Raw genomic sequence first — 17,267 nt, forward strand, 5'->3', positions numbered from 1 at the left:
GGGGTTCTTTGATATGCTGAATCTAAACATGTGTTTAGATTTTTGATTATGGGTCCAGTTTTCAAGTTGGTCCAAGTTGGGGTCCAAAATTAAACTTTTTTTGATTTCAACAAAAATTGAATATATGGGGTTCTTTGATATGCTGAATCTAACCATGAATTTAGATTTTTTATTTGTGGGCCCCGCTATCAAATTGGTTCATATTGAGGTCAAAAGGGTCCAAAATTAAACTTTGTTTGATTTCATCAAAAATTGAATTATTGGGGTTCTTTGATATTCCAAAACTAACCGTGTATTTAGATTTTTAATTTTAAGTCCCGTTTTTTAAATTGGTCTACATTAAGGTCCAAAGGGTCCAAAATTAAACTTAGTTTGATTTTAGCAAAAATTGAATTCTTGGGGTTCTTTGATATGCTGAATCTAAACATGTGTTTAGATTTTTGATTATGGGTCCAGTTTTCAAGTTTGTCCAAGTTGGGGTCCAAAATTAAACTTTGTTTGATTTTAACAAAAATTGAATATATGGGGTTCTTTGATATGCTGAATCTAACCATGTATTTTGATTTTGGACATTGGACCATAATAGGTAAATTAAAAAAATTCAAGTTCTTAGACCACATTCTTTCTGTGTCAGAAACCTATGCTGTTTCAAATATTTAATAACAATCCAAATTCAGAGCTGTATCAAGCTTGAATGTTGTGTCCATACTTGCCCCAACTGTTCAGGGTTCGACCTCTGCGGTCGTATCAAGCTGCGCCCCAGCGAAGCATTTTATTGGTTCTGTTTTCAAATTGGTCTACATTAATGTCCAAAGGGTCCAAAATTAAACTTAGTTTGATTTTAACAAAAATTGAATTCTTAGGGTTCTTTGATATGCTGAATCTAAACATGTATTTAGATTTTTGATTATGGGCCCAGTTTTCAAGTTGGTCCAAATTGGGGTCCAAAATTAAACTTTGTTTGATTTCAACAAAAATTGAATATATGGGGTTCTTTGATATGCTGAATCTAACCATGTATTTAGATCTTTGATTTTTGGGCCCCGTTATCAACTTTGTCCACATTGAGGTCGAAAGGGTCCAAAATTAAACTTTGTTTGATTTCATCAAAAATTGAATTCTTGGGGTTCTTTGATATGCTGAATCTAACCATGTATTTAGATTTTGGATATTGGACCATAATAGGTGAATGTCCAATTTAAAATTTTTAAGTTCTTAGACCACATTCATTCTGTGTCAGAAACCTATGCTGTGTCAAATATTTAATCACAATCCAAATGCAAAGCTGTATCAAGCTTGAATGTTGTATCCATACTTGCCCCAACTGTTCAGGGTTCGACCTCTGCGGTCGTATCAAGCTGCGCCCTGCGGAGCATTTTATTAAGTTTTAAAAAGTAATTTTGCTAGAAAACAAAACTCATTGTTTCAAACACTGTAAAATATATTAGCTATTAAAAGAAGTCTATAATACATTGACAATTGTTATTTGATAACTGATGCACTAGTCTTGGAACACCGGGTCATGTAATAAGTACAAGCTGACTTGGCTGCCTTTAATACACTTGACTCTATACAAAAGTTATCCTGATCCTGGTAACAGTTTGTGTAGTTGTTTATCTTAACACTGAGAAGGATGTAAATTGTCTTTGAGTCAATGTTTTTCTGCTGTGAGTTTGAATTTTTTTTTGAGCATGCTGAAGGTCCTTTAACTTCCACATTGGAGTGTGAAATAGCTATATAGTTTATCTTTGCTGATCGAGTTGAAAGTTTATCAAATGTTTTTTAGGCATCAAAACCTTCCGGTCGATGTTTTGTCTTTTGAAAACCACATTCCACTTTTCTATCATTGCCGGTATTTACATTTAATCATCCTTGGCGTGTGCCATAAACAGAAGACAGATCGAGTAATTGATAACCTATCACCTGTTTATTGTAAAGTAGTGAATGATTGATTCGGTGCACTATACAATGTAATACAATCAACAGTACCAATTGTATCATAATCCATTGTTTAGGGATGTGCAGTAAAATGTAAAATTTATACATTTTTATATTAAGCAAAATCACAAACTACAATTATTTACGCTATGTGAAGGTCTTAGAAGGCCAGATATTTCATTCATAACTATTCACCTAATTAACGTTCCACGAGTCATTCTATTTTTTATCACAAATCTGACCTTAACATTATCTGTAGGTGATTGCTGTGTAATACAACAAATGAGGTTAACATAGCACGTGCACCGAATCAATTATTCACTACTTTACAATCAACATGGCTAGACGCTTTAAACGAACTTTTAAAAACAAAAAAGTACGATATAAACTTGTAGAAAACAACAACAATAAAAGGACTTAATTACATACCAAGTTGGTAAAAAATGCCAATTATTTGTGAAAAATTTATCGGGACATAATCTGACAGATCACGAAACCTTATTACTTGCAAAAGGTGTAAAGTTCATAATTAACCCTTCGAACAAAAATGCCAAACAAAACGTTATGAAGGACTTTGAAAAGAAAGGAAAAACTTGCTTATACAACGCCCAACGAAACGGGAGCAACCACTAAGTGATGTTAACAAAATTCAACCCATCTATACAGAAACTAAAAAATATAATAATGAAACACTGGAATCTTATTTCACAAAACCCTGAATGTGTGAACATATTTAATCATCAGCCCATTATAGCTTATAAAAGACATAAAAACTTACAAGAACTATTATCAAAGCATTAGCTGGTATATTCCTCTCGACTTTTCACAACACAATATGATACTGAGCTCGTAAAAAAAATCAACTACTATTTTATCCAAAGACAACAGGTGTATGGTCCAATATAACATACGAAATAAAACTAAAATGCATAAATAACACGCCAATATACAACTTATTGAGTCAACCACTGATGAAGCCGGACTCAGGGATTTCCCCCAAACACGGCAGAAACACCGGGCCTAACATTTTTGCTCATGGGTGAGCTCGGATGCGTTTATTTAAAACTAAATGTTTGTTATCACATTTTACATATCTGACTTGAATATTTAGTTTGTTGACGCCTGCGTTCTTTGTTTCCTAGGCCTTAATTTGGTTGAAATTCTGGATGATTTGGTCAAATCTCTCAAAAATCTCTATTTTTGACCTATTTGGGATGTAAAAATCAATGCTTTAAAACTAAAACTTTGACAATAAAAGTTCTATTCAACTTTTGCACATGTCTTTTTATCACGTTAAAACATTTATTATCTTGAAACATTAAACTTAATAATCGGGGCCAATTATGACCCTTACCGAACTTACTCCTTTACCACATCAGTGAAATGTCTTTGCCTCAAAACAAGCCATCATACAAATCCAAGTTTACAATATGGGCAGAGTAATAAAAGAACTATTACTGCATATACTAAATGAATTGATCCAGTTGGCCTGAGAACACAGTTATTTTGTAGTGCATTTCTATTAGACAATACATTCAAATTAAAAATATTGCACCTGCTCTTTCTCAAAAAGATTTTTACAGTGTAGTGTACTACCCTTGAGACAAATTATAGAAAAGTCTATCAGCTCTAACTCAAAATATGGACAATTTTATGCTAAGGGGGTTTATAATTCAGGTTGACAGCTTCAAACATACTAATTTTTGACCTATTTCAACTGGACCAAATCACTACTTTACCTAAATTTTAAACATGTAATTTCATTCCCCTACTTAATTTTTCATGCATAAAACATAAATGAATAAATTTGGAAATTTTATGAACAAAATTTGCAAGTTATACACTGTCCACACTAGGGACAACGAAAATCAAAGGGCAATTACTGTGTCCTCTGACCAGTTGCAAAATGGACTTATATCTTATCCCTTTGTGGTCATTCAAATTTTGAATTCAATATAAATTACTTTGTGACCTTTTCATCAAGGCATGACTTTTTATACGCCTGTTTACGGGACATATTATGGTATACCGTTGTCCGTCTGTCCGTCCGTCCGTCTGTCAACATGTCGGACATTAACTCAAAAACGCTTCAACCAATTTGCATAAAACTTTATGAATTGTTCATATCTATTGACGTGAGCTCTCTTTCGTTTTTTATAAATTTTAGATTTTACGTTTCTGAGTTATCAGGCCTCTACAATAACTTTTTTTTCAACTTGTCCAGTAGGACAAGTACATACCAAAACTTACTTGTCCGAATGAAATTGTAACTTGTCCAAAAAAAATCTTAATAATAACCTTTTTTGCATTTTAAGTTGATTGAATTAAAACAATAGAACAGAATTTGATTTTAACATATCTTTTGCAATACTTTACAAAAATATGAGTCGAGAACAACTGAATCTAGTCATGTCACAGGACTTAGGTTCTAGTTTTCATCAATGCCAAAGTCTCATCAGACTCTGCACATGAGGCACCGTCTGATAGGATTGCCAATGTACACTCATTGGATTTGTATCCTGGTTTTTTAATTTGAAAAAAGTTTATTTAATGCAATCAATAAAAAAAGGAGATGAGGTATGATTGCCAATGAGACAACTCTCTGCAAGAGATCAAATGACACAGAAATTAACAACTATAGGTCACCGTATTGCAAGTATTGTTTTTTTCTACATACATAACATATGATCAAATATGATTTTGTGAATGTTATGGTCATTTTTATTTTAAAAATATTTTTTCTAAAAAAATTACCGGTATGGTATTTGTTATAAAGCAACAGAATAAGGTAGGAAAACGAGGTACTGATTTGTCTTGGTCCTGAAATGTCTCCTGCTTACCAAACTGTCTATTAATTATGTTTATTGAATATGTCTCCTACGGTGCCAAACTGTCTATTAAACTTGGAGCCGAATCGCTTCCGAGCTGGTGATGAACTGTCTTGTAAAGTTACCTTATCTACAAAGCGCAGCATATTGGATCAGTAAGACTGGTTTCCGAGAACCTGTTAAAAAGTACCTGACAAAGAACCAGTTTTAAATTATCGATTGCAAGTAAACATGTCAAATTAATACTTGTTTTTATGTTCTTTTCTTGTTTTTTGTTTATAATTACTCTGTTCATCAAAGTTGGATTACATTTATTTTCTGCAGAATAATTTTACTTGTCCCGTCGGACAAGCTTGATATAGCTTTTACTTGTCCGACCTTTGTTTCCTCTGGTACAGGACAATCGGACAAGCGTTATTGTCGAGCCCTGGTTATGGGGTTTTATTCATTTAAAAAAAGAGGGATTTTCCAGTTTTCGGACAATAACTTAAAAATGCTTTCACCAATTTGCAAGAAACTTTGGGCAATTGTTTATATCTATTGACATGAGCTCCCTTTTGATTTTTTATAAATTTTAGATTTTACATTTCCGAGTTCTGGAGTTTTATTCATTAAAAAAAAGGGGGATTTTCCAGTTTTCGGACAATAACTCAAAAATGCTTTCAGCAGTTCTCATGAAACTTTGGAGAATTGTTTATATCTATTGATGTAAGCACCCTTTCAATTTTTATAAATTTTAGATTTTACACTTCCGTGTTTTGGGATTTTATTCATAAAAAAGGGGTGATTTTCCAGATTTCAGACAATACCTTTAAAGTGCTTGGAGCAGTTTTCATTAAACTTTAATGACTGGTTTATATCAATTAAGATAACCTCCCTTTAGTTTTTCACAAATTTCTGATATGACATTGAGAAGTTATAATATTGAACATAATTCTTAAAAAATGCGACGGGCATATCATGCGCTCATGGCACAGCTGTTTATTAATTTTTATGTGATATTGATTAGACTTCGTTTTTTGAAAAGGTGTGATTCTCAGTAATTTTACATTATTAACACTGCAATGCTTTGGTGGTAATTTGTAATATATATGTCAAACTACTACTTCCTGTTTTTACGTACTGTGAAATGCAAGTGGGGGTATGTCTGGTATCTTCAGGTCAAGAAATGGAACAGAATGATTGCCAAATTGACTCTTTTTCATTAGATGACTCACTTTAGGACATTTCCAAATGACAGCAAAAGGTTGACACTAAGTGTCTAGATTTCAGCCAAACCTTCATATTAAAGATATTTTAATACTGTGGATTCAGTTATTTTTGTAGACACCAATTTTCGTGGATTGAGGTAAAACATTACTTTCATGGCTATTTGATTTCAATGGTTTGGATAATTAAAGTCTATATTCAAGCCTACAGAAAATTTGCACTTCTTTTAAATTTTGTGGTTTACCTATCCCCATGAAATCTAAGAAAATTCATATCCTACAAATTACAATAAGCCCTTAGTACCTGATGGTATTGTGGGCCGATCATATTTTGTTTTATTTTTTTTTTTTGCCATTTCCCAGTTCTGCCAACTTTTCATGAAGCAAATGCGTGAAATTTGGCCAAAATTGTAAAGATCAAAGAGAAAAAACAAAAGATCAAAGGAAAATGCCGTCAAATAAGCATGAGAATGCGTGAGACTTGGCAGCCCTGCATTTCCTATAGCAAAACATTGACTTTGCCATATATCTTCAAAACAGATTGGCATCTTGTCTCTATATTTCCTCTTTTATAACAACAACAAGGTTTCAATAAAATTTCGACCTCTGTATCTAATGGCAGTATGAACTTCCTACTTTATATTTTTTGTTCTGATTATCAATTTTTTTGGGGGAGGTTTGCTATATCTTTTCAAATGGAGAACAGGTTTAAGCCCATACCAGATGAATCAAAATTGTTTATCTGAATGTATCAAGCTGATCGTTCATGCATTCACTCACTCACTGAAGCTAATTTATAATCTGCTATGTACAATGAGCTCACTGGTATCTGACCCGTTCAAGAAGCCAGAGGTTGTGGATGCTGTATCCTCTATTCATGACAAATATATTGTTGTTCCAGTAGACACAGCCTCAAACTCTATTGTTTTATATGCAAAAACCAATGTTTGGAATGTCTTGCTGAAGAACTTGGAATTTGCAGCTGGACAAGGAGTCCCACATTTGGCCCTGAATCATTTAAGAAATAGGATATTTTAGAAAATCTCAAATATGATTTCTCTCCTTCGGTGTTAACATCACAAAGGACGATAACAATCTCCCTTCTTTGTACTGGATACCAAAACTTCAAAAAAATCCCTATAATGAACAATAATATAACCAGGTTGTCCCAATGTTCAAATAAGCATCTTTCTTAGGTTCTTTCTTTGCTAATCTTTTTGCATTAAGGGATTGCCTTTAAAATAATTTTCCTGATGTATATTCAACTGCCAGTGCCAAGCAGATGTTGATTTGTAAAAATTTGAAGGATCTGCTACAGAATCTTCAGTGTAGCCAAAACACACCCATTTTTGTCCATGTGTTATGATGAACCTTAATGAAAAACCTGAAGAATATCAATTTTGTTTTCACAAGAATTACAATGATATATATATAAAATTTAGTTGATCAGAATGCATTTATGAAATAATAAAACATTCATGTAAAGTATTTCTATTGTACATTAAACAAGGAATTATTTGAATCTGGAAAATTGATAAGATAAGTAAGGTATGATGAAAACTAACCCAACCGAATAGGGTTACTAAGCCATGCCTGCATGGCTAAGGTTAATTCTACTTTCACTGATATTTCAGTATGAACTAACTATATATAACCCCCAGCACATGGCTAACCCTACTGTAAATTCAGAAATTATTGCGATGTTTTTATTATTGCGAAAAATGCGACAGGGTTATAATCGCAATAATTTAAACTCGCATTTTGAATTTTTTTATATGAATTAAACAGGATTTTTCTCAATATCGCAAAAATTTAAATCGCATTTAAGTGTAAAATGACAAAATCGCAATAATAAATGCACGCAATAATTTCTGAATTTACAGTATTTAGTTGTGTTAGTTTTCATCATACAATTTTTGTCAATTTTCAAGAAATCAAAATTATTCCATATTCAAATAATTCCTTGTTATTAGTTTTCCGTTTTGTACTTACAGTTTCTATTTCACTAAATTTTATACTTTAAGGTATATAGAAGACAGGATAGTGAATACCACTAAAATTAGGTGTAAAATGGGCAAATCTGTTAATGATAGATTGAGACTCACAAATTTGTATGTTACAATAGATGATAACACAGAACTATTCTTAAAAAAAGAATTTGAGTTTGTTCCAAATCCAACAATAAAGCCTATTGAACCAGAAAGTGGAAAGGTCTTCAGAAGGTAAGTATAATTTAGTTTGACTACTGTATATATGTAACACTCCCAAACGTGTCCATCCCCCCAAATGTGTCCGATTCCCCCAAACGTGTCCATTCTCCCCAAACGTGTCCGTAATATTCAATATTGCCCAAACGTGTCCGATTTCATAACCCCCAAACGTGTCCGATAATTGTTATTCGCCAAAACGTGTCCACTGTTAAACGCCAGAACGTCTCACGTCTTTTAGCGCTAATACATGTACAAATGACATCAATAACATTTACGGCAATTCTATGATGGGGGACACAGTTGATGAAGTGATCATTTATTAGCATTAGTTTGTACAATGCCGGTTATTAATGATTAGCATAATTGTAAATTTAATCTGTAACATATGAATTAATTTTTGACTGAAATTGCTTATTGTCCAATTGCAATTATTTCATGCTCATTTAGAGCGAACATACAAATAATTCTAGTACAGTTGAATTAGTCGTTTACAATGTAAATTATTTTGTACTAATAAACTCTGATGATTCCTTTTATATTAATCCGAATATTGCATGGCCGGCTTTCAGCAGAATTGACTTCCCTTTTTTCAACAGTTCTGATATTTTAAAAGCTCTTCAAATCATAAACTGGTTATCAGGTTTTTTAATAATTTTTATGTTTCGAGCAACACTAAAGACACACGAACAAGAGACATTACGACCAGTAACAAATATTTCATGCATTATTTGAACGACATCATGTTAACAATAAATACTGTAGATAGGTTTTTTATCATACCGGGAGTTTAGGATTGGGCCTAAATTTTTACGGTTATTCTGGATTAACACTAGTTGGGATTTTAATCTAAAAAAATTTGAGAGCAAGTAAAGACCGATTTTTGTATGACATCAGTAAGAAACTACTTCAATCTCTGTTATGTAAAAGAGGCCGTTTTAAATAAAAGTTGCGGAAATTTAAAAAAAATGTTGCCTTCCAAAATACAACTGATGGCACCATAAAAGAGTGAATTGCTACAAAGGTTTTAATGCGCAGACAATGGGACATTCTCTCTACATGAGGTATTTGATTTAATATCTACAATTTAACTGAGAATGGCTGCTTACATTTACATCCAACATAGCCGAACGGACGCCCCCACTTTAACCATGGTTATACTGCCGGTTTAAAAAAGACCTTGAAAGTAATTTATTTCTATCTTTTAATGAAATAATAAAATGAGTATACGTTAATGAAAAAGCAATAACCAAATAACCTACGTATTTATGATATGGACACGAATGATAGTTCCAGTAAAAGAAAAAAATTAAGCTTGATATGGACACGTTTTGGGGATTGGACACGTTTGGGCGTTTCTACAAACGACACTCTTTGGCGCCCTTTTACATTTAGACATGTTTTGCAGTTCAGTGATGTCATGTGGACACGTTTGGGGGAATCGGACACGTTTGGGGGGAAGGACATGATTCTGAGTGTTACATATATATTCTTAAAAGAAGACATTTTCAGGTAGTTTCACAAAAAGATTATTTAACAGTTATACATTTGTGAAGTTGATATGAGTTTTTTGGTCTGTCCTGTGACAAATTTGGCAGAATGCTAGACATAGAGATGCTAATCTGGTGTTTTCCAGATAAGGAGAGGAATTTGTATAAGTGACTTTTCACTTGTTTTCCAATCCATGTACGTATTTATTTATTTGTTTCTAAATACAAATATTGTTTACACTAACCTGGTGTTTATCAATAGCTCTTTGTATAAAGTGTAATATTTAAGAAAGTAGAACACCTTGATAACACTTATTGTTTATAAGAGATGCCTTATAATCTGAAGAATCTGCTTGGCAATTGTTTCTTACCCTTTACCTCATTTTCATGGTTCAGTGACTGCTTAAAAAATGGTATGGTCATTATGAGAAACAGGACAACTATATTTGGCATATAGAATCAAGGTAAACATGTCTGTCAGACAGGCTTCATCTGACCTTGACCTCTTTTTCATGGACAAGTGATCAATGTAAAGTTTTCATGAATAGGTTTGTTTTTCAGATGCTATTAGCAATAGATCAACTATATTGGGCTATAGATTGATTGTATAGTAAACATGTCTGTCTGAGAAGAGTTCATCTGATTTGACCTTATTTTCTTGTTATTGATCAACAGTTTTTGTGGGTCCATTTCAAGGATACTATAAGCAACAGGTCAACTTTATTTGGTGTATGAAATGATAATAAATATATAATATATGAACATTGTCGAAAAAATTCAAAATTGATTTGTATGAGATTTATATTTGAAATAGGACAAAAAGCGGAGCTTGCAGAGCTTTTTTCCTCTTTTGTAGTGGGTACAAATAAATTTTATATATGTCGGACAACGTACATATATTGTTTTTATCCTGCAATTTACACCTGACATTTTAAGGTTTAGTTGTTTAATCCAAATAGCTGTTTCTGATTTCTAAAAGAAATTGACATACTGTGGATTCGTAATATTATTCGTTGGATATCAATTTTCATGGGTTTTGTAAGAAAAAGGGGAACCACAAATTTAAATGTTCAACGAATTACAGATTTTCTATAGGCTTTATATGCAGAGATTTGCAAAACCACGAAATCAAATATCAACAAAAGTGCAAGTCTTCCTAAATCCACGAAATTGATAACCACAAAAATAAGTGAATCCACAGTAGTTTAATCGCAGACCACGAAGAGGACCCAGAAATGAACAGTTACACGAAAAGAAATATTCACATTACTATTTGCTCAATATAGAACTGGAGTAACAGGAGACTTTATTTGTACATGTACAAAAAGCAAAAAAATATTTGTGTACCTGTTATTTGTACAATAGTTGGCTGGTTGAGGACCTTTAGACCCTAGGTCTGCCACTGTCAAGTAGGGAAGTTGCTGGTGGTGTCAGGAATATTTATTTGGATATACCTGTTATGGTCTCATTGACATTTACAATTTCAATCAGTTTAAGCACATTTTCCAGTAAATGATCATCATATAAAAATACTTTCATGGAAGAACATGTTGACACTTAAAATTTGGATCTAAGCAATGGAACCCAGCAGAGCGAGTAGAAAAAAATTAATCATGGTCTTTTGTGCCAAAAAATTACATTGTTTTTATTATAGGGGATGCATTGATTGTTGGCTGCCTTTTTTTTTACATCTTCAGGTTATAAAGGAAAATTTTTCATGTGTTAGTAATGCCCCTCTTTGACTCCCAGTTATGATCTAATGCATTCTTTATGCTCAGTCAGATGTTTTACCATTAATCATATAATTAGGAAAGAACTATATTAGTATTATCAGTGTTTTTTATTATTATGGAAAAGGGTATAATTAGAAAAACTTTTTAAAAAACCTGCCATAAAGAAGACATCAAACCACCAATTTCTGATATTGTCATTCTTCATGTCATGCTGAATAATCAGATTCTGATTTAGTTAATTCATCAAATTAGCTAAATTTTTGCATGGCAGCAGTTTGAAAATACAGAATTGCTCAAATATTTCAAAGAATTCTGATGACCCCCCCCCCCCCCCCCCATCCCATCTGAAGTATTGAAAAATTGGATAACCTCCCTTTCCATTCCTAAAAATTGTCAAGGCTTCTCATTGATTTCCCCCCACCCCCTTCAGATTACTGAACTTATCATTAATATTAAATTTGAATCAAGGCCTTTAACCTAAAAAGATATTTTTTTCTTAAGACATCTTATACAAAGATTTTAAGGTGGGTGATATATTTTTTTTTAAGAAAAATAAGTTGATCTCCATATGTTTATATATAAAATCAGGATGACATTGCAACTAACATTTCTGTGTTCCAGATAGCATCATCCTATTCATTTTTCAACATTTGTTTTTTATGAAAAATTTTATGCAAGGACATGTGTGACCATGTCTTATGTTTAGGGTAAACTTTTCAAATTGGCAATCAAATATACATGAGATTTAACACAAATCAAACTTGCAGTATTTTTTGATTAAATAACAAAGTCATGCAAAAAAGTTTAGGTTACTTTGTAAAAGGATAGTATACAGGTTTTTAATGGATAAATCTGTTTTTATTTTAGGCAGTATGGCTGAGGGTCTAGTTCAAGAGTTATGATCCTTGATTGATTGAAAAATGGGGCCTTATGTCAAATATGTGCAATATAACTTCAAAGAAACCTTCAACAAATCCCTTTAAAATGACAAAATTGAGGTCAAGTTTAATATTGATATTTTTCTTTTCCGGTGTTCAGGAGTTATGGTCCTTTGTTGATTGTGCAGCAATTATAGAATTGTTGAACAAATCCTTCTCAAATTTTCGTACATTGTTTTTGATGACAAAATGAGAGTAAGTTATATATTTATGTCTCTTGGTGGCTATAGCAATAAATGCAATTAAAACTTGGTTAACTCAACTGTCATTTTGACACTCCTTTTTGAATCAGTATTACTATTTATGTATAAAACAATCATTCTTTTATATATTTAGTGGAGGCTCAAAGATTACAATAAAAGGAAGTGGCTTTGATGACGTTGGAGAAGTTAGAATGGATAACGTAGTAAGATTAGTTATAAAATCTCAGAATTCATCGTAATGCTTTAAAAAAAAAAATGTTTAAAAAAAAACTGTATGTTATGCCTTAGACAAAAAAAATTGTAGAATGTATTGATGTAGGTATATGCTAATTTGGTGGGTGGGATTAAATAAACATGCCAATTAAGTGCTTGCAACTTGGGGGGGTGGGGGGCACTTCCTATATACAAGGTGATAGGATATGCCGCTGTAATAGGTCACATTTTCCAGCTTGAAAATATGTGAATAGGTGGGTAAAACTATCAGAAATAGATGATAAGGTCAATAAAGTTTCCATTACTTGTGATATTCAAAGCTCTGTCATTTTTTTCACAGCTGAAAGTCTTGCTGTAAGTAAACATTAAATCTTAGACTCAAATATTCCACTTTTCAACACACTACACGAAACGCAACCAATATGGGAAAAGTACATTTTTACCTACACAATATATGAAAAGGTATACATTTTTAAGATCTGAATTATATGAAAAGGGTGAAGTAAGAGAACCCCAGTGGCACCTCCTATCAATTAAGTATTGAAGTGGCACCCCCAAGGCTTGCAAGAAGATAACTTGCTACTTTTTTCAGTTCATTACTTTAGAAATTATTAAGGTTTAACTCCATCAGACAGAGTTACCCATACATGGTTTGACTATTCTATTAGGTCTGTTAGTCATATAACTCCCGTATTTATCAGTCCTTGGATTTCCAATTTTTTGATTTGAGCGTTCCTGTTTTAGGCCTTGTTAATCCAGAAAAGAGCTTGGAACACACCAAACGTGACTTAGTTAAAAAAAATTAAAATTTTTTTTGTTTTTTATTATTTCCAATTTTGTAACATGCTTAGTAAATTTCAATTGATGTGTATTGCACAAAAGTTGAAGTAGATAAGAATTTACAAAAAAAAAGGATGAAATATTTTGTATATTTATTAAACCTTATAAAATGAGATCACAACATGAACTGAGTTTGGATTTGTGTAATGTTATAATTACTATTAATACTTCTTATTTGGGGCAGATCAATAAATTGCCTAAATATAGATTATTATATTGTATCATGCTTTTTTCAAAAGTATAATAAAAAGTATAGGTCACAGGGCTTTTTTTAAGCTACAAGTTGTGCAAAATTGTCTGTGCATTATCTGAGTTATCTCCTCTTATATGGCAATTTAAAAAAAAAATCTAATAAAAAGAAAAAAAATATTGTGTATTGATAAAAAAAGACATAAAAATAAAGAAAAGCACATTACTACATTAAAGATCTAGATTGATTGTTTTCTGCTATTTTACAATCAAAGATGGCGCACCTGATCTACCTTAACACTGGTTTTAAACACATATAATGACATGCTTAAATAATATGTCTAATTAATTATTATACTTTTACAGAATGAGTCTTGTTCTATAGAAACTGACAGTGTTGTGTGTAAAACTCCTCCTTTTGTAAAGTCTGATTTTAACAGGAGGAAAAGAGCAACTGGCCAAAATGTTTTTATTCATTTTGATGATTACAGTCATCTTTCAACACTCTACTATGTTGATGATCCTACATTTTCCAAATGGTCAAATGTAATGGAGTATGAGGAAGGTGAAAATGGTGCACCTATTGTGATTGAGGTATGCATTTATATAAGAATTTGAAGGCTAATTATTTCATTACCATTTATAGAAATTCTGTTTATGAATAAATAGAGATGTTGGATATATTTAATTAATACAGTAACTCGAACACAGTTATTTTCTTTCTTTTATGCATAATTAACATGTTTATGATTATATCATTGAGACAAGCAAATGTGTGAAGTAAAAAAAAAAGTCATTGTTATAATATCACACTTGGCCTAACCAGTATAGGAAAAACAGACATAGTGATCTCATTTCAATGCATACTTTAATATTCATGAAAATAGACACTAGAAGAAATTCTTGATAAGTAGCTGTCTGTATTTTCCCCTAAAACTACAGAACTGATTTTTTCAAACTTATCTGCCGACACTGAGGTTGTGAGTTCAAACCTGCATGTGTTAGGTGCGTTTGACTCCATTCTTAATTGACTAGGAATGTCCCCTTTCCTGCTGAATGTTAGTTGTTCTCTCTGTGCACTTCAGCTTCCTCCACCCCTTAAAATCTGTCCACCAGGGCTTCCAAAATTATTTTTAGCCAGCCGGACATTTTATATATTATCCTGATTTTAATCCCTTAAGACTAAATAAACAAAAGGCAATTATGGTAATCAGTTGCCGAGTTGGCCATCCCAATGATTGACATTTAAAAAAAAAAACAATATTAAACTTTCTTTGATTCAAATTCGAAGTTCTGACGTAAACTGTTAAATTGGCAGTGCACCATTCGAAGTGTGCAACATCAGCGTACTTATATCTGCCTTAGACTCTTTATTTGTGCAAAATAACGTTGTCAAAAACTTTACTTTCGTTTTTAAATCTAATACCGGATGTTTTCTTGACAATGGTAAAACATGGACCAGAGATGGATACGTAAATTCCGTGTACGTTTGCAAAGCATGAATGAGTGTAAGTAGCTCAATCTACGTTTTTTCTTCAAGAAAATATTCGAAATAAATGTGAGATAAAGGTATCAATGACAAATTGAGCATTTTTTGAAGAAATTAGTATGCATAATTAAATTTCACACCTGCGCACATGCGCACACGTGTACGAGTTCAAACAGAGACATGTCTCTGGTTCAAAAACGTGGTTATGACGATTTTTCATTTTCACCTTTTTAATTTTTTCATCAAATCATATTTGTAAATGTATTTCTGATAATTTAAATCTTTTTGACTAAATTAATTAGATGCATACCGATGAAATGTAAGAAAATATCTTTGAATAGACTGATCAATGTCCGGTTCAAAATAGTTTACCTGTCACCTGAACAGGTAAATTTCAGCTGTTCGACAACTAATTAGCCTTGATTAAAATGAGAAGGTATTAAAGTACGGGTTGTTAGCTCACCGGGGCCCAAAGGGCCCCATGTGAGCTTATGCCATCACTCGGCGTCCGTCGTCGTCTGTCGTCGTCGTCTGTCGTCGTAAACTATTCCCTAGAACATAGGGGTCAAATGCAGTTTTTTGCTTATATCTCAAAAACTAAAGCTTTTAGAGCAAATCTGACATGGGGGTAAAATTGTTCAATGGTTCAAGATCTATCAGCCCTGAAATTTTCAGACGAATCAAACAACTCATTGTTGGGTTGCTGTCACTAAATTGGTAGTTTTAAGGAAATTTTGCAGATTTTTGTTATTATCTTGAATATTATTATAGATAGATATAAACTGTAAACAGCAATAATGTTCAGCAAAGTAAGATCTACAAAAAAGTTTATATGACCAAAATTGTCAATTGACCCCTTAAGGAGTTATTGCCCTTTAAAGACAATTTTACACAATTTGTTCATCAAGTTTGCTAACATTTAAAAATCTTCTCCTCTGAAACTACTGGGCCAAATACCTTCAAACTTCATCTAAATGTTCCTTAGGATATCTAGTTTATAAATTTTATCCGAAGTTTTAATCCATCGACAAACATGGCCGCCATGGCTAAAAATAGAACATAGGGGTCAAATGCTATTTTTGGCTTATATCTCCAAAACTAAAGCTTTAAGAGCAAATCTGACATGGGGTAAATTTGTTCAATTGATCAAGATCTATCAGCCCTGAAATTTTCAGACAAATCGAACAACCCATTGTTGGGTTGCTGCCACTAAATTGGTAGTTTTGAGGAAGTTTTGCAGATTTTTGTTATTATCTTGAATATTATTATAGATAGATATAAACTGTAAACAGCAATAATGTTCAGCAAAGTAAGATCTACTGAAAAGTTAAATGACCAAATTTGTCAATTGACCCCTTAAGGAGTTATTGCCCTTTAAAGACAATTTTACGCAATGTGTTCATCAAGTTTGCTAACATTTAAAAATCTTCTCTTCTGAAACTATTGTGCCTATTACTTCTTAACTTTGAATGAATGTTCCTTTTGGAATCTAGTTTATGTATTGTATCAGAAATTTTGATCCATCAACAAACATGGCCACCATGGCTAAAAATAGAACATAGGGGTGAAATGCAGTTTTTGGCTTATATCTCAGAAACTAAAGCATTTAGAGCAAATCTGACATGGGTAAAAAATGTTCAAAAGGTCAAGATCTATCAGCCCTGGAATTGTCAGACACACCGAACAACCCATTGTTGGGTTGCTGCCACTAAATTGGTTGTTTTAAGGAAATTTTGCAGTTTTTTGGTTATTATCTTGAATATTATTGAAGATAATGATAAACTGTAAACAGCAAAAATGTTCAGCAAAGTAAGATCTACAAAAAAGTTTAATATGACCAAAATTGTCAATTGACCCCTTAAGGAGTTATTGCCCTTTAAGGACAATTTTACACAAGTTGTTTTATGTTTCTTAACTTTAAAAATCTTCTCAAATGAATCTAGTATAAATTTTGTATTTCATTTCCTTGTACGTCAAGATACATATACACT

At 32.3% G+C, this 17,267-nt stretch overlaps 1 protein-coding gene and 1 long non-coding RNA gene across 10 annotated transcripts in view; one reads left to right on the forward strand and one right to left on the reverse strand.

Moving 5' to 3' along the window:
• LOC127701000 (plexin-A2-like) overlaps window positions 1-17,267 on the forward strand; it is a 233,481-nt gene that overhangs the window by 163,964 nt on the left and 52,250 nt on the right. For all 9 annotated transcript variants that reach the window (XM_052204765.1, XM_052204785.1, XM_052204793.1 and 6 more), the window contains 3 exons: window positions 7,999-8,196; window positions 12,679-12,748; window positions 14,154-14,381. In XM_052204765.1, the coding sequence (XP_052060725.1) occupies window positions 7,999-8,196; window positions 12,679-12,748; window positions 14,154-14,381 (496 nt within the window). The remainder of the gene's footprint in view (window positions 1-7,998; window positions 8,197-12,678; window positions 12,749-14,153; window positions 14,382-17,267) is intronic.
• Window positions 1-17,267, reverse strand: part of LOC127701490 (uncharacterized) — a 106,148-nt gene that overhangs the window by 36,841 nt on the left and 52,040 nt on the right. The gene's annotated exons all lie outside the window — the stretch shown is intronic.

The sequence above is a fragment of the Mytilus californianus genome, unplaced genomic scaffold, assembly GCF_021869535.1.
Source record: "Mytilus californianus isolate M0D057914Y unplaced genomic scaffold, xbMytCali1.0.p SCAF_1, whole genome shotgun sequence".
NCBI lineage: Eukaryota > Metazoa > Mollusca > Bivalvia > Mytilida > Mytilidae > Mytilus > Mytilus californianus.